General features: G+C 41.5%; 1 protein-coding gene across 1 annotated transcript in view; it reads left to right on the top strand.

The window, feature by feature from the left end:
* Positions 1–19485, top strand: part of GCN1 (GCN1 activator of EIF2AK4) — a 67565-nt gene that overhangs the window by 44283 nt on the left and 3797 nt on the right. The window contains exons 35-55 of the mRNA XM_006276363.3: positions 184–305; positions 610–724; positions 1103–1282; positions 1829–2049; positions 2722–2790; positions 3007–3145; positions 3260–3456; positions 3699–3841; positions 4649–4766; positions 4892–5107; positions 5705–5869; positions 6275–6436; positions 6928–7020; positions 7275–7418; positions 8744–9013; positions 9937–10050; positions 10539–10769; positions 11434–11627; positions 12278–12392; positions 14554–14650; positions 18165–18313. Coding sequence (XP_006276425.2) covers positions 184–305; positions 610–724; positions 1103–1282; positions 1829–2049; positions 2722–2790; positions 3007–3145; positions 3260–3456; positions 3699–3841; positions 4649–4766; positions 4892–5107; positions 5705–5869; positions 6275–6436; positions 6928–7020; positions 7275–7418; positions 8744–9013; positions 9937–10050; positions 10539–10769; positions 11434–11627; positions 12278–12392; positions 14554–14650; positions 18165–18313 — 3254 coding nt within the window. The remainder of the gene's footprint in view (positions 1–183; positions 306–609; positions 725–1102; positions 1283–1828; positions 2050–2721; positions 2791–3006; positions 3146–3259; positions 3457–3698; positions 3842–4648; positions 4767–4891; positions 5108–5704; positions 5870–6274; positions 6437–6927; positions 7021–7274; positions 7419–8743; positions 9014–9936; positions 10051–10538; positions 10770–11433; positions 11628–12277; positions 12393–14553; positions 14651–18164; positions 18314–19485) is intronic.

Genomic DNA, 19485 nt, shown 5'->3' on the forward strand with positions numbered 1-19485 from the left:
AAATTGAGTCTCATAGCCAGCACTTCTGTTGGGATCAAGGAAAGAAAATAAAAGGCACCATGTTTTCAGGCCAGAGTTTCCCACAAAACGTTAGGAGTCATTAGATCATATACCAACCTGAACTTTGCTTACCACCCCCCTCCAAGTCCTGGATTATTTCCTGATTATGCTTTGTCTCTTTAGGGGCCCTGTTTGCCTTTGAAATGCTCTGCAGCATGCTTGGGAAGCTCTTTGAGCCCTATGTGGTTCATGTGTTGCCACATTTACTGCTTTGTTTTGGAGATGGGAACCAGTACGTACGAGAGGTGAGTAAGAGGAACACGGGCAGGAGTAGTATGAAAGATCTATCTCCTTTGTGACTGTTTAAACCAAACAGCAGCAAACTCTTATGTGAACTACAGGCTAGAAGAACTTGATTTCCTTCCTAACCCATAGCATCTTCCTCTGTTGGGCATTACCTTCCGGTTAGGGGTGGCTCTCTTGACTACCAACATAAATATAGACATAGACATTGTTCTGCATCAGGGCTATGTTCCCATTGGATTTTCAAAAGAGTAGGAGAAAATGTGCAGTGAAGTAGGTTATAAATGTTTTCTTTCCTTCTTTGAGGCTGCAGATGACTGTGCCAAGGCAGTAATGAGCAACTTAAGCGCTCATGGCGTGAAGCTGGTTCTACCATCGCTGCTTGCAGCATTGGAGGAGGAGTCTTGGAGAACCAAAGCTGGTATGGGCTAGTGTCTGACCGATATAACTCACAGGAACTCAAAGGTTGCTGAAATGCTGACTTGTCTGGCTTCTTTCTTCATTCCAGCAAATGATATGCTACCTTGTTCTTTCATTGGACTTCTGCTGACCATGCAGATTCTGAATAAATACTTTATTTACCTGTTGTCCACAAACCTCACATAAGCAGAATGTTCTGTTTTTCCAAGAGGTGGCCTAAGAGCAGGAAGAGCAAGCATGTTTGAATGTGTTCAGTGGCTTTAAAAAATAAACAAACAAAAAGAAAACTTCAGCCAACATCTGTGATTTCTGGTGTCTTGGACTAGCTCCTTGCCAGTCTCTTTTCCACTAAATGAATTTTCTTTCACTTTGTATTTAGGATCAGTGGAATTGCTAGGAGCTATGGCTTACTGTGCCCCAAAACAGCTCTCTTCCTGTTTGCCAAATATTGTGCCAAAACTGACTGAGGTGCTCACGGATTCCCATGTGAAAGTACAGAAAGCAGGACAGCAGGCACTTAGACAGATTGGGTCTGTTATCAGGAATCCAGAAATCTTGGGTAAGAACCTGATGTTTGTGTATGCATTTCTGTGTTTCAAATGTTCAGCCACTATCCTGATGTGACCTTAATTCATAATGATATGTTTGATTCCCAGGCTCCTTCAGTTTGCATTCACATTAAACCACTGCTCCTGTATTTAAACAGAGAATTGATTGTATCCAGGTAGCTGCTGTGCTACATATGAAACCCTGACCCAGAATCGGGTCATCTATGACTGATTTAACACCGTGATGCATTTCATTCTCAGACTCTTTCAGTTTACATTGAATCAGTGCTCCCAAATTTAGAGAGAGACTTGACTAAAAAAATCCATTTTTAAAAAGGTTTAACTTGAAAACTCCAAGGCAACTCTCTCCTTTTAAAGGCTTTCTGAATATTCCTCTCAGTTTTGTCAGCTGGCCTCAGTAGGGTTCCCATTGTTCCTGTGGTGCTTCTCTCCTTCATCCTTTAGGATTTTGGGTTGGTGTGAGGATACCATCTGTGGCCAGAGCTGACCGTGTATTACAAACGAAGCATTTTTCTACCCCTTTTCTAAATATGTAGCAATTGCCCCGGTTCTCTTGGATGCACTCACTGATCCATCCAGAAAGACCCAGAAGTGCCTGCAGACCCTGCTGGATACCAAATTTGTCCATTTCATTGATGCACCATCTCTGGCCCTCATCATGCCCATTGTTCAGAGAGCCTTTCAAGATCGTTCCACAGACACCAGGAAAATGGCTGCACAGATTATTGGGAATATGTACTCCCTGACTGATCAGAAGGTATTGTGCTGGGGAAAGCTCCCCAATCCTCATCTGTATTTTACTTAAAGCGAAAGTGGGCTAGCAGAGCAGAACACTGAAAATAGTTTATTGTCTTTGGGTCTTTGAGTAGGAATTAGAGGAACCGTTCAGATTCTTCATTGAACTAAACGTGAGAATTAAGTGAGCAAATGATGTCTGTAGAGATAAAAAAAAAAAAAGAAAAATTCTAGAGTGGTTGAGGCTATAAACATTTAAACTCTCTACTTTGATCTACCATTGAATCCTGGTGCTAGGTGTATATCCCAGAAAGGTCTTGGAGAAGACTTGGTAAACAATTATACTGAATGAGAATTGCTCCAGAAATCTGTTAGGGGATTTTCAGTTTGTTCGCAGAGTTAAGTGAGGATTGAAGATTATTTGATTCATTCATTGCTGGTTGCCCTCTCTTCCATAAGAGAGGAAGTTAACAAAAAGTTAAGTTAAGAGTGAGCATAGGACTGGGTGGTGTGATAATACTTGGTAAGGCAAGGTGGGAAACTAGAATCAGTTTATTTACTTCCTTGGCTGTGTAGGCAGTGTGTCATGCTCTCATAGTAGAACTGTATCTTACTGCTGTACCAGGTGAAGATGAGATTGTGGCTTAGTTTTCTCTTTGAATCCTGCATTTACTCACTGGGCATTTTGTTTCAGGATCTGGCTCCTTACCTGCCCAGTGTGACCCCTGGACTGAAAGCCTCCCTGTTGGACCCTGTACCTGAGGTGAGTTTTGGTATAGTTACCATTCTAGTTTAGTGTGACTCATCTTTCAGCATGATGAATTAGGATAAATGCTAATCTTCCACTCAGTAGTCTAGTTAGAACTGTGAGAGCAGCTGTGAAGAGGGTGATTTGGAGGAGTTAACCTCTGTGTCTGTTCTGATGAGTTTGCTTATGACTGGGTACGTTGAAATTCTGCACTTCTGTCTTACCCATTAGGTACGTACCGTATCTGCAAAGGCACTAGGAGCCATGGTGAAGGGCATGGGAGAGTCATGCTTTGAGGACTTGCTGCCCTGGCTGATGGAGACATTGACATATGAGCAAAGTTCAGTGGATCGATCTGGTGCTGCTCAAGGTGCGGGCAACCAAGTGCCTGAGCAATGGTGTTGGAATTTCTGGCATTACATCAGTTAGGCCTAACTAGCCACTTGCATGTTGACTAGTTCTGTAATACAATGTTGTGTTTTAGGTCTGGCTGAAGTCATGGCTGGTTTGGGGGTAGAAAAGTTGGAGAAACTTATGCCAGAAATTGTAGCTACTGCCAGCAAAGTGGACATTGCACCCCATGTCCGGGACGGCTATATCATGATGTTCAACTATTTACCCATTACATTTGGAAACAAATTCACTCCCTACGTTGGGCCAATCATACCATGCATCCTTAAGGTAGGTAGCTGAGATCAGATTTGTATAGCATTGTCCACAGCTAATTCTGCTAATGTTGCTTAAATAATCTTTTTACTTCAGTGATGTGGGAACTGTATTCAGGTCTCCCTAGGGGATTCTGTGTGCTGTAGCTTATTGAAAGTGGCTGAGAAATAGCCTCCGCACAGTAGAACGTTTCCTAAATGCCATTTTTTTTGTCTTCTACATAGAAAATACCAACTTTGTCATCTCTCTGTGTCTAGGCTCTGGCAGATGAGAATGAGTTTGTGCGGGACACTGCCCTTCGTGCTGGACAGAGAATCATAAGCAAGTATGCAGAAACTGCCATTGCACTTCTTCTGCCTCAGCTGGAGCAAGGCCTTTTTGATGACCTTTGGAGAATAAGGTAGGAGATATGTTTTTAATCATGCAGCCATCATCCTTCCATCAGTGGAAAGACAGGATAGATTTGAAGCATCTCCATGATACTTCTTAAGAGAGCATAGGAGCTACTTTAAAACACAGGGACTCTGTCCCTTTGTGGGCCAAGTTTGAAGCCTGGGTAGGACTCCCAGCTTAAAAAGCAAGAACCTGTGCTAGAATATAGAACCTGTTTCTTCCAGATTGATAGTATAGTGTACTCCTACTTGATCACTTAACCAGATGGCTATTTTAAAATGCATTTCCGTAGCAGTTTCTGTGGTAATACCCAACACTGACATACAGCTTTTAATTTTTCAGTTGCTGTATGAGCAAACATTCCACTGGTTATGGAAACTGAAAGTAAATGAACCCTGATCAGAGCTAATAAGTGATGTCCAGTGCAGCAGTTGTACAAAATGGCTAGTATTCAAAGTGCAGTCATGTAGCATCCCAGGTGTATCTTTGTAGATCTTTGTGTTGTTATAGACATTAACAATGTTCAAATGTTTGTACCTAGTGGCTGTATTTTGCTTCTTGTCAGGCTAAACTGTAATCTCTGATGTGCTGCCTCAATCTGAGAACTCTATAATTTTGTTTTTGATTTGGAATTTCCTCCCTCCCTTCTTCTTGCCAATGCTGCTTCTCAGTCAGACTGACATAATGATCTTTCATGCCACCCCACATAGTTGTTCACATTAACATTTTCACCCACAGTGATGTCTGCAGTAGCAGGCAGTTTGGACAGGTGACTTCTTTCTTCTTCATGTAACACTGTTCTCCCTTTTATCAGGTTTAGCTCAGTTCAGCTCCTTGGGGATCTTCTATTCCATATCTCAGGTGTCACAGGAAAAATGACAACAGAAACCGCCTCAGAGGATGACAACTTTGGAACAGCCCAGTCAAACAAGGTAAAGTGCTGCTGTTGCCTGCTGCTTTCCATCTGTAGAGAAAGCCTGTTGGAGTGACTTGTTGGATAGGCAGTGCCTCGTAAATGTCAGTGTTGGCTTCACTGGCTTTCTTTTATTTATTTCAGGCTATTATTAATGCCCTTGGTGTGGAACGACGAAACAGAGTTCTAGCAGGGCTCTACATGGGCCGATCTGATACCCAGCTGGTAGTTCGTCAGGCATCCTTGCATGTCTGGAAGATTGTGGTCTCAAACACACCTCGTACGCTTCGTGAAATTTTACCAACTCTCTTTGGTCTTTTGCTAGGGTTCTTGGCCAGCACTTGTGCAGACAAGAGATCAGTAAGTGTTTTACATGCGTTACTTTCTGCAGCTTCAGGTTACTCTGTTTATAGCCAGGGTTTGAAGACTATGGCTAACACTTCTATTAGCTGCCCCAGAGCTGTCAGTAACTTAACATGTTTTAACAGAAGTATGTCACCCTTCCTTATTCCCTTTTTATTCAAGGCAGCTGTTCTTGAATAAGTTCTCTTACCAGAGCAGCATTACCATTTTTGTTTTTCTGACTCTGAGTGATCACTTGCTTATGGCTTAAATATAACATATTGGTATCCAGCAAATAATGCTGCTTTTTTTACCCAAATGAATTAATTTGTTAAGCTTCATGAGGCAGAAAACAGAAATTGTGGATTTTGAATGTTTTTGCTCTTAAAAATGAAGTGACAATCTGCACGTGGTTATTTTGTACAGAGCAGCAATATGGATGGTATACGTAGCACATAAAATGTGTCTAACTATGGTGACTGTATCTGAAGTACCCTGGTGGATTGGAGTACAGAGTCATAGCTCTCTTGGACTATTACTCTTCATAGAATAGACAGTTCCAGTGAGTTGGTTTGTTCTAACTGTTCAAAGTGACTGATGCATTATTTTTTGCAGATTGCAGCACGAACTCTGGGAGATCTTGTCCGAAAGCTGGGAGAAAAAATCCTCCCAGAAATTATCCCTATCCTGGAAGAGGGCTTGCGATCAGAGAAGAGCGATGAGAGGGAAGGTGTCTGCATTGGTTTGAGTGAGATCATGAAATCCACAAGCAGGGATGCAGTAAGTTAAACTCCAAAGGGGAAATTACTTAGCCACTGTGATACTCTAAAATGCATACCTTGCAGTCAGGGCATGAAGATATAGTAGCAAACCTCTCTTACTACCTGGATTCATGGAGTTACTGTCTAGGTGAAAAGTGTGTGTGTGGTAAAAAAAAAAAAAAAAAAGCATCTATTACAATCCTAAAATGGCATAGTCTGTCTTCAAATTATAAGGTACAGTAGTTGAAAACTCCTTTATTTCCAAGGAATAGTACAGATTTTTACATACAAATGAATCCTAGTTTTCTAAAACTAAATAGCAATTTATTTTTAATTATGCTAGTTCTATGCTGCTCTATTGAGGTGCAGCTGTGCTTCGGCTGTCATGGTTAAATGTCCTGTAATTGTGTCTGTTATCTTCTAGGTGCTGTTTTTCTCAGTGTCTCTGGTCCCTACAGTGAGGAAAGCTCTTTGTGACCCTCTTGAAGAAGTCAGAGAAGCTGCAGCCAAAACATTTGAACAGTTACACTCAACTATTGGACACCAGGCACTTGAAGACATCTTGCCATTTTTGTTGAAACAGCTGGTAAGTGTGATTCAAACATTAGAAAACAGAATTGTTAGAAATCTTACTGTGGGACAGGGTTTGGAAATTCTCAGTAGAGACTGAAGGAGGAATTGATTTGTCCTGCTAGGGCTTAGGTGAATGATAGGTCTAATTATTTCATTTCCTCTTTGGACTCATCCTTTCTGCAGGAGGGGGAGGAATGGTTTTATGGCTAAAGAACAGAATTAAATTAAAACATAAAAGTATATGGCTGGTTCTGCATCAGCTTTCCACTGTCACTTTGGTGATATGCTTATTTTTTATCCCTTATTATGAAGATGTGTCCTGACCTGTTTGGAGGGCTTGCTTCATGATTTGTAAAATTCTTTGAGAGCCTCAGATGGAGGGACTCTAATCAGTGATGGTTGTATGTTAATCACGTCAATTGTCACTTGAAACAAAGTCTAGTTTGCTTTGAACAAAATGATCCTGGTTAACAAGCTGGTTAACTTCCTGTACTCTCTCTTTAGGATGTTGAAGAGACATCTGAATTTGCTCTGGATGGTCTTAAGCAAGTTATGGCTGTTAAGAGCCGTGTAGTGTTGCCTTACTTGGTGCCAAAGGTATGTTGAGGAACACATCTAAAGTTTTGCAGGGTGATGGCTTTTCTTCTTCCCTCAAACATTCTCTGTATTAATGTTCAAAGATGGGGAACAAAATCTTGAAATTCTTTACCAGTTACTTTCTAGAAGCATTAATTATCACTGGTTTCTGATGTGTCTGTGGTTAAGAATTGTTGTGATTTTTGTATTAAGTGAGAATCCTTTGACAAAATCTCATTGGAGTAAATTATTATTGTTTGACTTGTTTCCCTTAGCTAATTGCTCGTCCTGTGAACACACGAGTGCTAGCCTTCCTCTCATCTGTAGCGGGTGATGCACTGACCCGGCACCTGACTGTAATCCTACCTGCTATGATGTCTGCACTGAAAGAGAAGCTGGGGACCAGCGATGAGCAACTGGTAAGTAGTGTAGTTCCTCCCCTCTCACCCTTTTTTTTTTTTTGAGGGGCCAGCTTAGGGCAATATTTTAAGTTCATTTATAAACATGGTGTTTCTGTTACTGTACACTTTATTTCAGTCCATTAAGCCCTCCGCCCTTTGCTCTTTTGACTGGCAGTATGTTGTGGTTGGGAAGTATTTACTACCCAAACCTTAATGTTTCAAATAAATATAGGTTTGGCCTACTGCAATACAAGTTTTTGTATGTATTTTGATTCTGGAGGACCAGCTATGTGTCCAGTCAACTGGATTTGACCATAATATTACAAAATGAGCGCATTATATGAGGGAATATAAAAGTACTTCTCGTCTCTCAATTATGACCGCTTCTACTTCTTGTGACTTCAAAAATATCTCATAGTTAGTCTCTAGAGTGTTTCTAGGCCTGAGGGCTATGATTTATTTATTCTTTTTTACTGTATGGATTGGTGAAACTGGAAATGAAAGTTATGGATAATCCCATTCATCGTCTGCCCTTACATGTCTGTTAGCTGATCTCTGTCTCCCAACCCAGAGATTGCCATATGGCTCTCCAGCAATGCCCACAGCTGACCTGACTTTAAGTATGGTGACACAGACCACTGAACTGTTTGGGTCAAGATGAAGCAATGCATACCTGGCCATGTGGTCTCTGAGGGATGAAGCTATGCTGAAGATGCGGCAGAATGCAGTCACCTATATTGTATATAAAATATATAGCTTTAGCACCTGGAGAGCTAATATGGCCTTTCTCAGTTGGGCAGTTGTTGGGTTTAGAGACTTTCATCTGTGACACAATTCTCTCTCCTCAAAAATTGTGTTTCATCCATGGTGTCTAAATTAGCTTTGTCATTTACTAAAGACCAGCCACACTAAAAATGGGTTACTGTGAGAGTGTTTCAGAAACTAATAGCAATTTTGAAATAAGTTTGTGTGCAATGAGCGGAAAGCTGCAGAGCAACAGGGAATGCTGATGGCAGCATTGTTGATGGCACCCATCATTTATGACTATGTAGAGAAGTGATAGGGTCCAGTAAATGATTGTTACACACAAAATGGTTTTATATTAAAATTGCTGGTACTTTCTGAAATACCATCACAATAAGACATTGATTCTGATGCCAGTAAAACTATGATAATAGGGGCCTTTGACTAATTTCCATGCACAGGAATTAGTAGGTTGCTAATATGCAATTTACCCAGGGGATTCAACAGGGAGCAAAACATTGCGAGACAAGTGTGTATTTTCTTTGGTTGAAAGTTAATATAAAGTTCATTCTGATTTTTTTATTATTTTTTTTTTAAAGGAGATGGCTAATTGCCAGGTTGTAATTCTGTCTGTAGAAGACGATGCTGGACAGAGGATTATCATCGAGGATCTGTTAGAAGCCACTCGCAGCCCTGAGGTGGGAATGAGGCAGGCAGCAGCGGTTATTCTAAACATCTACTGTTCCAAGACAAAAGCAGACTATACTGGTCATCTCAGGAACCTGGTCTCAGGCTTGCTCAGACTTTTTAATGATGTCAACCCTGTGGTTCTGAACGAAAGCTGGGATGCTCTCAGTTCCATTACCAAGGTGAGCTATGGTTTGAGGTTGTTGCAGTGATAAAGGCTAGAAAGGAATAGATCAGGGTTGGGCAAAATGCAGCCTGGGGGCCGGATGTAGCCCGCCAGGCCATTCTGTCCAGCCTGCGGAGCCCCTAAAAAATTTAGAAAATTAATCTGCCTTGGGCTGCCGGTCATGCAGCCCTCGATGGCTTGCCAAAACACAGTAAGCGGCCCTCTGCCCAAAATAATTGCCTGCCCCTGGAATAGGTTGATAAAACACTGCTAAAAGTAAGCCTACTGTTTAGTTGGAGGTCAGGCCATTATTATAAAGATGAAAGTATTTTTAAGGCAGTAGCTCTCAACCTTTTTAGACTTGAGGCACCTGTGGATAGACTTAGTACCCCTCAATAGACTCGAGACACCCCTCCAAAAATTCCAGTTCTTAGGCTGCTTGCAGATGTTAAAAAAACCCGTAACAAACGGTGTTTTAATTTAAGCAATCAGCTAATCACCTGTTAGATAAAAGCACCAAAAAAGGCCCACCAAAGTGCCCAATCTATCCAGATGTCAGGCGAGCTGGGTCCAACAAACACAATGCCTCTTCTGGGCATGGCTGGGTTTGGTGTGGGAGTGTGCAGAGTTAAAAGTAAGGCACTATTTATTTTGTTTTTTTAAATGTCTGCAAGCAGCTCGTTTGCAAACCTAACAGTGCTAACATACAGCACCCCACAGCACCCTTGAAGGGATCTCAAGGCACCTTAGGGTGCCATGGCACTTAGGTTGAGATTCACTGTTTTAAGGATTGCACTAGATTGAATCCGTATGAGCGAATAGCCAGATACTGAGAAGAAACAGGCATAAAGGTGGCAGCAGTTTATCTCTTGGGAAGTGCAACCAGAACTATATAATCAAGCTGCTATCCAGTCTTTATCTTTTGTATTATTCCTACAGAAATTAGATGCTGGGAACCAGCTTGCCCTCATTGAAGATCTACACAGGGATATTCGGGTTGTAGGAAACGAGGCCAAAGGAGAACACGTGCCAGGATTCTGTATTCCAAAGAAGGTAAATGACATAAGATGAGTATGTGGTTTTGCAGCTGAGATTTATCACAGTGATACCACCTTGTATTTCCAAAAAACTAATTGCTGCCTTTTTTATTGAATATTAGATAGTAGGACATTCCAGACTGACAGGTGTAGAGATTATCAATGTGTTGTTGCATGTGCTTAATACCCTATGTAGTCATAAGTAAAACTTGGACAATTCTAATGCATGTTAGTCATGAATTGCCTTTTCTCATGGAAGCATGACATGGGACTTTTTGCCACGTCCCTTAGGCTGAAAACAGCTTAAGCAGCAAGTGGTTTGAAGTGAGGTGTAAGTGCTTGAAATCAAACTGAGTAAAAATACTTCTGCTAGAAATGACGCACATAGGAGGTCTGTGGAACACTGAGAAAATCAAGTGTGTAGCTCCAGTGAATGGTGGAAGGAAGAGTAAAGTTAGGCGCTTTGTATGTTTTTTGCTTCTGAATTGTTTAATTCCCCAACAGGGTGTGACATCCATTCTTCCAGTGCTGCGGGAGGGGGTTCTGACTGGGAACCCTGACCAGAAGGAGGAAGCTGCTAAAGCCTTAGGACTAGTAATTAAACTAACCTCTGCAGAAGCCCTGAAGCCCTCTGTGGTGAGCATTACTGGACCGCTCATCCGGATCTTGGGAGATCGATTCAGCTGGAATGTCAAGGTGGCTTTGCTTGAAACATTAAGCCTTCTCTTAGCAAAGGTAAGATTAAAAACCACTGACAGACCTTGGAGTTCGTGAGCTTTTTCCAACGTTGTCTTCATAGCATTGCTTTGAATTCAGAACTGCCAGTTACCTACATAAATAAATAATTCCAGGAACATGTTGTGGTTTGGACTCAGTGCTTAGGAACTGCGCTTCAAATGACTTGTTTTCTTCCAGCATCCTCCAGCCTACATAAAAGGCAGTACTTCTGTCACCAAACCTTTTAGGAGTCTCATTAAAACTGACTCCTCTTCCAGATATTTGGAAGTAAATGTGCTGCTTTGTTTTCCCTTTGGGTCAAATATAAACTTGGTCCAGAGTTAACATTTTCCAAGTACCCCAGCTTTTAATTATTGTGCTTTTGTTAAAAAAAAAATTGTTTTGTTGAATCTAATTCTACAGAAAATTAAAATAATTGGGGAAGGCATGAAAGTAAACCCAGTACAGACCTAAATGCTTAGTTTTCTGTTTTCTGACAATTGTAGTCAATCTTTTCACTGTTTTCTATCCTCTAGTTGTTTGTGATGGAGATTTGAACTAGTGCTGATTTTATCATGTATACCTGAGAGCTATTAGAAGAGGCCACACTTCACTTGGTTTTTGTTTCAAACCTGAATATAAGTGATTTCCCCTCCTTACACCCAATATCTAATCCATACAGGTTGGAATTGCCCTGAAACCATTCCTGCCTCAGCTGCAAACTACCTTCATCAAAGCACTACAAGATTCAAACCGTACTGTCCGCCTTAAGGCTGCAGATGCTCTTGGTAAATTGATTGTCATCCATGTTAAAGTTGATCCTCTCTTTACTGAGCTATTGAATGGAATCCGTTCCAGTGAGGACTCTGGTATCAGGTAAGTTTTAAAAGGTGGGCAGTTACTTAGCAGTAGTGGAATAAAGTTACTTTAGCAGTAACTTTATAAAATAAATTACTTAGCACTAGTGGAATAAAGGTCCTTAAAAATGAAATATTTTTAAAACAGTCATAGAATCATAGAAAATTGGAGTTGGAAGGGACCTTAGGACATTATCTAGTTCAACCCTCTGCTTGAAGCAGGACCATCCCCAATTAGATCATAACATGAGTCATAACATGATAGATTAATTGAATATAGAGAAGAAGGTAGGTGCGTGAATTCTCTGAAGGACCTCCATCCTTTTATCTCTTTCTTAATCTTTGTTTTTAATCTGCATAGACCTGGTGGGTCTTTTCTCTTGGTTCCAAGAATATCTGTCAGTGAAATGCACAGCTCCCCAGAAATAAGCTGGAGAGAATTATCCATCTTTGTAAATGGTCAACAACTTTCCAGCAGTAAGAACAGAATACCAGTTCCCTTCAGTACTGGTGAACTCTCTGTTACAGAGGGAAACTGAAATTCTCAAGTTTAAGCATGTGCATACAATAATTGTTTTGTGTGGATCCTCTGTAGGCATCTGACACCTGGTTTCTTCTCTAGGGAAAAATGGCAGCCTCTGACTGTAACTTGTGGTTGTTCATTTGCAGAGACACAATGCTGCAAGCTCTGCGATTTGTAACTCAAGGAGCTGGTGCAAAAGTGGATGCAGCAATTAGGAAGAACATTAGCACAGTGCTTCTAGGAATGCTGGGACATGATGAGGTATGAAGAACTGTAGGGATTTCTCATGCATATGTTGTTGTTGTTGTTTTTAATTTAAACTCTGAACCTTCCAACAGAATTATTTCCTAAAATAGGTTCCTGGAGGAGTTTATAAATAATACAGTGGAGCAAAGCTTATGTAAAAGAAGGCTGAAACTATGCTTTGCTTGCTAAACTGAACTTAATCTCTAAGAACTGAAATCACTTTGCAAACTTCCAGTACAGTGGCTGAGAATCAAACATTAGTCAAGAATATGATATTTTCCTGGCCAATTTTTTATAACACTTAAAATCTATTAAATAAGTGTTTCCGTAGCAACTCTGTGTTTCTACAAGGTGGGGACTGATTTCCAATTTCTTATTATGTTTGTTGAAGCAACGGAAAACTACAGACTTAGCATCAGATTGAAGACGAGAGGATATGTTCCATCTGACTGTAAAAGCACATGTATAATCTTAGCCTCTCAATTAGTGCAGATCAGTGGTGCTGGCCTCATTCACTGGATGAGTGGTGTGGAGCCAGTCCATGGGACAGAACCTCCACTGGGTCAGCTTGCAAGATTGGGCCTTGTGTCACCTCAGCCTAGCCCTGCACGCCCAATTGGGTCTCGTGCTGTCCAGGCCCTCTGCACCTGAATTAAGCCCTGTGTGCCCATATCTGGCCCCATGCCTCCATGGCCCAGCCCTGCATGCCCTGTCTAGTGAGCAGGGCCACACACTGTCTGACCTGCTAGGCTCCCCATGGTTCCGGAAATTGGGCAGCAGGGTAACAGCGTTACCACTCCACCCCCGCTGCCAAATTTATGGGCCTATGGGGCACCTGGTAGACTGGATGACATGACTCTGCAAGCCACATAGCCCATGAGCTTGGGAGTCTGAGCAGCTCAAGATGTAGATGACCTCATTGTGGTTTCATTTTCACTGATCAAGAAGTTATCCAAGTTTAAGCCAGCATGGTCTGCATCAGACAGATTATAACATTGAGGGTATGGACCAGTGGCTCTGAACCTTCCTACACTCAAAACACCGCCCAGAAAATGCCAGCTCTTAGTTTTTACTCATGTCTTAACTAGAAAAACAATAGCACAGTTCTTTTGTTGCAAAGAGCTCAAAAATACCACAACAAGTTAGAATGTTTTTTAACACTATGAATTTCTATTTGAAATCTCTGGGTTGACCTTGTGAATCATGTTTGCACACCTAACAGTGCTAATACTGTTTAGCCCCCCCCATGGGCATCCTTGAAAGGATCTCAAGGCACCCCAAGGTGCCACAGCACCCTGGTTGAAAAATCACTGGTGTGGACAGATGTTCTTTCTAATTGCTTTTAAAAGGCCAGGAGGTACTGTTACAATTTAACCTACATACAATCTAACCTGTATGTGATCCGTTAGTGATACAATTTGCTTAGATCATTATAACTTTGACCCTGAATGAAACATGGTAGAAGGTACAACTGTTTTATTACACCTGTATTGCTGCAGAATTATGCAGATATAAGGGTTGCAACTTTACCATTTCTCTATCAGTTTCATTTGATATTGATCTACATCCTGAGTCTGAAATCCGAGGTTTTAAAAAGATCAAAAGTTACTTTCTGTGATGACTCTCACATTTCTCTTCATCTGGACAGACCAGTTGTGTGGTTCAGTGATAGAAATACTTCCCACTGTGATATAAATGTCAAGGTCTGGGTGGACATAATGGCAAATTTGTACCTTTAGGGTGGCAAAATAACAGTAAATGTGAAAAGTTCTGAAGCAACCACGTGAGCCAATAGCAATGGGGTTTTGCAGACAGAAAGCAGGCATTAATGCTTCATTTTTCACCCATAAATGGAAAAACTTCACAAAGGTGGAAAACCATTTATTTTTCACACAGTGGTTTAATGCTTTTGTAGGTGCTATACTGATATGCTTTCCACTTATCTGGGTATTTTGGCTGTGGGCTTGGTTTTAAATTACCTTACAGTGAACAAGAAAACTTGGAGTTGATTAAAATAGACGAAAGATGGGAGTGGGAGGGTGCTCGCAAGTTTCTCTTTCATTTTGTTTTGTTTTCATTTCATAGCTTTTTTGTCACTTGTTCTTCTCAGTGGAAATTTTTTGTGCACAGCAAACTCCTAATCTTTGCCTTATTCCTTTTTTGCCTTCCTTGTCAGGATACCACCCGCATGGCATCTGCTGGCTGTCTAGCAGAGCTGTGTGCATTTCTCTCAGAAGAGGAGCTCAATTCTATTCTCCAACAACATTTACTGGGTAGGTCTAGCAGATAGGTGTAGTCATTTCCTGAACTAAGCAGGAAGCTTTCTGGAGAATTAAATTTTAAAAATTGAAGGAAAAGTCCCTGGTATTGTACGTTATTCCCAGCGACAGGCCCCAGAGAATTTGATTTGTATTTTGGGTTCTTTTCCCTAAAGCTGAACCTCTCTATGGAGCCACACTTGTATCTTTGCCCACTATTCTCCCAATGGTTTGTGTGCTCTCTTACCCACAGTAGATCCTGGAATTATTTTTTGGCATGTTGTTTGTAGCTGTGTTGATCTAAGGCAGGGGTTTTCGATCTTTTTTAATAAGCGTACCCCCGGTGGCCTGCTTTTTAGTAAGTGTACCCCCTGGGCGGGGAAGTGGGGGGTGGTGAGCGGCTGGATGCGGAGTGGGAGGGCAGTGGTGAGTGGCCGGACATGGAGCGGGGGTGGGGGGTTGGCGAGCAGCCAGACACAGAGCGGGGGCATGGCGAATGGTGGCAGTGCAGTGTCTGTGTGGCCCTGCTCTCACCCTGCGCCGGAAAATTGTTCTTTGCAAGCTTTCAGGCACAAACACCCTTTTTCTGGCATAGGGAGAGTCTGCTGTTGTTTTGTGTTCTTCTAGATGGAATAGAAGCCAATATGCAAAATGCAGGTCTGTGAAAATGCGAATGTGTCAGTGAGGATCAGAGGCCATGGGAGATAAGTGTGAGGTGTGTGGGGAGGTGGGGGAAGAGGGGAATGTTGACCTGGTGATTATAATGTAGCTGGTAAAATGTAGAGATAGTACCTGGGGTTCTCGGATGGTAGGCAGGTTTTAATGTGCCATAAATCCAACGTCTATATTCAGTCCATGACTTTTTGTATACAGTCGATTTATGAAGTGAAGTTTGTAGGCTTGTCTACGAAAGGTGTTTTGTAAATTCCCTTTGAGGATTAGAACTGAGAGACTGGAGAGAGAGTGGTTGTCTTGAGAAGTGTGCACCCAGAGGTAATTGGATATTTTTGTGTTTGATAAATTTTTGGTGTGCGTTCATTCTAGTATGCGGTTGTTATTTGGTTTCTCCTACATATTTTCTATCAGGGCATTTAGTGTACTGGGTGAGATATCACATTTCTGAAGGTGCTGGTGTAAGATCCAGAAATTATGCTGGTTCTATTGTGGAGTGCAGTTATTGTGGGAGTGGTGGAGATATGTTGACAGGTTTTACATTTCTTGGCCCGGCATGGTCTGGATCCATTCGGTGTGTTTTGGGCCATAGGAATTTGCTTCTGGTCATGCAAGATTCAATGCTTGTTTAAAGGCTAGGATGCATGGTTCTGGGAAGATCTCTTGAAGAATTGGGTCTTCTAGTATGGGTTGCAGTTGTTTGAGGATTGTCCATATAGATTCCAGGGAGGAATGGTATACCATAAGTAATGGTGTGCAGTTCGTGGGGATTTCTTTTTGTACTGCAGCAATTCTTCACGTGGTATCCAGGTAGCTGTTTCAAAAGGCTCTTTCTCTCTGGAGGGAGTGTCCTTGTTGAGTGAAAGCCCTTTTGAGATTTGTGAGGTGACTATCATGAGTGTTCTCCTCAGTGCAAATTCAGTGGTATCAGAGGACTTGGCTGTATATCACTTTGTTGGTGTGTTTAGGGTGATTGCTGGTTCTGTGCAGATATGTATGTTGGTCCGTGGGTTTCTTGTATATGGTGGTTTGTATTTTACCATTCTGGATATTGATCATAGGAAAAGGAAATGTTGGTGCTGGAGTATTCAAGAGAGAGTCTGGTGGAGGGGTAATGATTATTGAATTTGTGATGAAAATCAATCAGGGATTGCAGGTTTTTGGTCTAAATGGTGAAGATGTCACCTACATATCTTAAATATAGCATAGGTTTGGTTAAATTCTTGAGGAATTCTTCTTCCAGGTGGCCCATAAAACTGTTGGCATATTGTAGGGCCATTTTGGTGCCCATAGCTGTACCCGTGGTCTGGAGGAAGTGTTAGTTATTGAAAGTGAAGTTGTTGTGTGTGAGGATGAAGTATATAAGTTCAGTAATATCTTTAGGTCTGTACTCTGAGTTCTTCTTGTAAGTATGTAAGGCAAGCTTGGCTGCCATCCTGGTATGGGATATTGATATATAAGCTGGTAATGTCCATGGTGGTTAATGTCTATGTCACTCGGAAGGTAGTCTCTGTTTCTAAGTTTTCGTAGAAAGTCTGTTGTTTCTTGGACAAAACTCGGTCTTTGGATGACAAGAGGTTTTAGGACAGACTCAATGAAACTTGATATTTCCTCAGTTAGGGTTCTGTGGTTGGATATGATAGGTCTGCCTAGGCTTCCTTGTTTATGGATCTTTGGGAGCATGTAAAAAGTTCCTGAGTTGGGTAGTGGAAGGGGATCAAGTTTAGTAGTTTTTCTTGCAGTTCAGATAGAAATGATTTGATGCTGGTTTTGAGTTTTAAGATGAAAAAGTTTCCTCTAGTTATAGGTGTAATAGGTGGTGTCAGAGAGCTGTCTGTTGGCTTTAATATAGTCTTCATGGTTAAGGATAAACTACAGCTCCTCCTTTATCTGCTGGTTTAATTACTATTGTGTGGTTGGATCTTAGAGATTCTGTGGCCCTTCTCCGAGAGGGAGGGGTTGCTATGTTGGCGTGTTGATTGTTTCATTGTTCATTTTTTCCCTCAAGCAGTCAGTATAGTGGTCAAGGTTTGAATTTTGTCCGCTGTGAGGTGTCCAATCTGATTGTTTTTGGGGAGTTAATCTTTTCCGCAATGTTGTCAAAGGATGAGGTGTTTTTGGAAGTCGATTTATTACGGTTGTGGAAATATTCCTTGAGATGGAGGCTCAAGGGTTATTCTTGGGAGTTGAGGCAGCCAAGCTATACCCATAGGGGCTTCCAGAATTGGTTGGGATACAAATAAAAGATGCAGAGTTGAATGGTAGTACAGCTAAGGCCTTAGCATATTAAACTGATAGAGGTATTAAAAAATACTGTAGAAATTAAGGTTTTATAGAAATCTTTGGTTCTGTAAAACAGTTTGGTTTTCTAAACCTGCCAGTTTCTCTTCAGACTGTGGTTGGCGCATTACCTCCTTTGTCTGCATCTCCTGGTAGAAGCATTGATTTTTCTAGGAGCTGTTAATGGTTTGGGGCATATTATAGTATTCCATTCTGTGGAATTAAAATGGGGATCCACGAGCTGCTTTCCAGTAGTTCCCCCTCCCCCCCCTTTTTAATTTCATAATGTAGACATAAATTCCAATGGCAAGATTCTCCACACATGTAAGTGGATATGTGTTATAATTATACCAAATGGAAATCATCAGAAGCACAAAGCTAGCAAATCTACAAAATGGCTTTTACCTCCTTGCAGCGTTCTTAGGTTTTAATTAGCATTTCTCTTGTGCTCAGCAGTGCTGAAGGGCTTTGTATTTCCTTTTGTGAAAGTGGACATGAAATAGCTGACTGAGCTCAGTTAGATCAGGTAGAGTGGTTGGAAGGGGGCCTCACTACTACTCTGTTCCTCTCATTGTAGCTGATGTCTCTGGAATTGACTGGATGGTGAGGCATGGACGGAGTCTCGCACTGTCTGTGGCTGTAAACGTAGCTCCCAGCAGACTCTGTCTCCCCAAATACTATAACACTGTTCAGGAGATGATCTTCAGCAATGCCACGGCAGACAGGGTAAGCACTATTGGCTATTTCATGAGTATTCTGTCTCTTTTATTGTAATTAGTTTAAAGTTTTCTGAGCAAATCATAGGGAAGTAAGGCTGGAAGAGATCTCGGGTCATGTAGTTTAGCCCTTTGCTCAAGGCAGGATCATCCCTGATTAAACCATCCTGGCCAAACATCTGTCTAACCTGCTCTTGAAAATGTCCAGGGATGGAGATTCCACAGTTTCTCTAGGTAGCCTGTTCCAGTCAGAAAGTTCTTCCTAATCTCCAATCTAAGTTTCCTCTGCTGCAGTTTGAGACCATTATTCCTAATTCTGTCCCCTATGGTCATGGAAAAAATCCCATCTCCATCTTCTCTGTAATCACGCATCAGGTATTTGAAGACTTATCAAATTCCCTGCCTTCTCCCCCCAGTCTTCTCTTCCAGGCTAAATAACCATAGCTATTTCAGCCTTTCCTCATAAATCTTGCCTCCTAGGCCCCTAATCATTTTTGTTGCTCTATGCTGGACTATTTCTAAAATGTCCATATCATTCTTGAAGTGTGGGGCCCAAAACTGGACACAGTTCACCAGGTAAGGCCTCACTAGTGCCAGTAATGTGGAGAATCACTTTCCTTGATTTACAAGTGACATGCCTACTAATACAACCCCGTATGCTACTTGATGAGGCACCTAACAAAACAAGCACCAAAGTCTCTCTGCTTGTTTTGAAAGCTGAGCCACAAAGAGATGTACAATATTCTGAATGTCTCCTGATTCCTGCTATCCTATAGTTATTTGTGTGTGTTTGTATAGGAAGTTGAAACTGGTCTAGATTGTCTAAATTTGAGATTTCTTTCTGCAGTTTATATACTGAATCCAGAGGATGCTTGGGAGGTGCATTGCAGAACCATTCATACCTCTTTCCTCCAAAAATTACTTTTAGTGAAGGTTGTTTAAATTGACAAATCAGCTTCTAATATGAACACATAAATGTTGCATCACCGTATTAAACTGCTCAGGTAATCAGTAGATAGGTTTACTAGGGACTGAGAAACTTTCATTTTAGGAGGAAGGTCTGTGGCTGAGTGACCATCATAGGTATGTTTCAAGCTCTTTTTTTTTGAGTTGCCATAAGGATCATATTGTAGGGCCTGCATAGGGGCCTCTAGATGCTTATGTAAGAAATATAATGTATGT

Source organism: Alligator mississippiensis, chromosome 10 (genome assembly GCF_030867095.1).
Source record: "Alligator mississippiensis isolate rAllMis1 chromosome 10, rAllMis1, whole genome shotgun sequence".
NCBI classification, from domain to species: domain Eukaryota; kingdom Metazoa; phylum Chordata; order Crocodylia; family Alligatoridae; genus Alligator; species Alligator mississippiensis.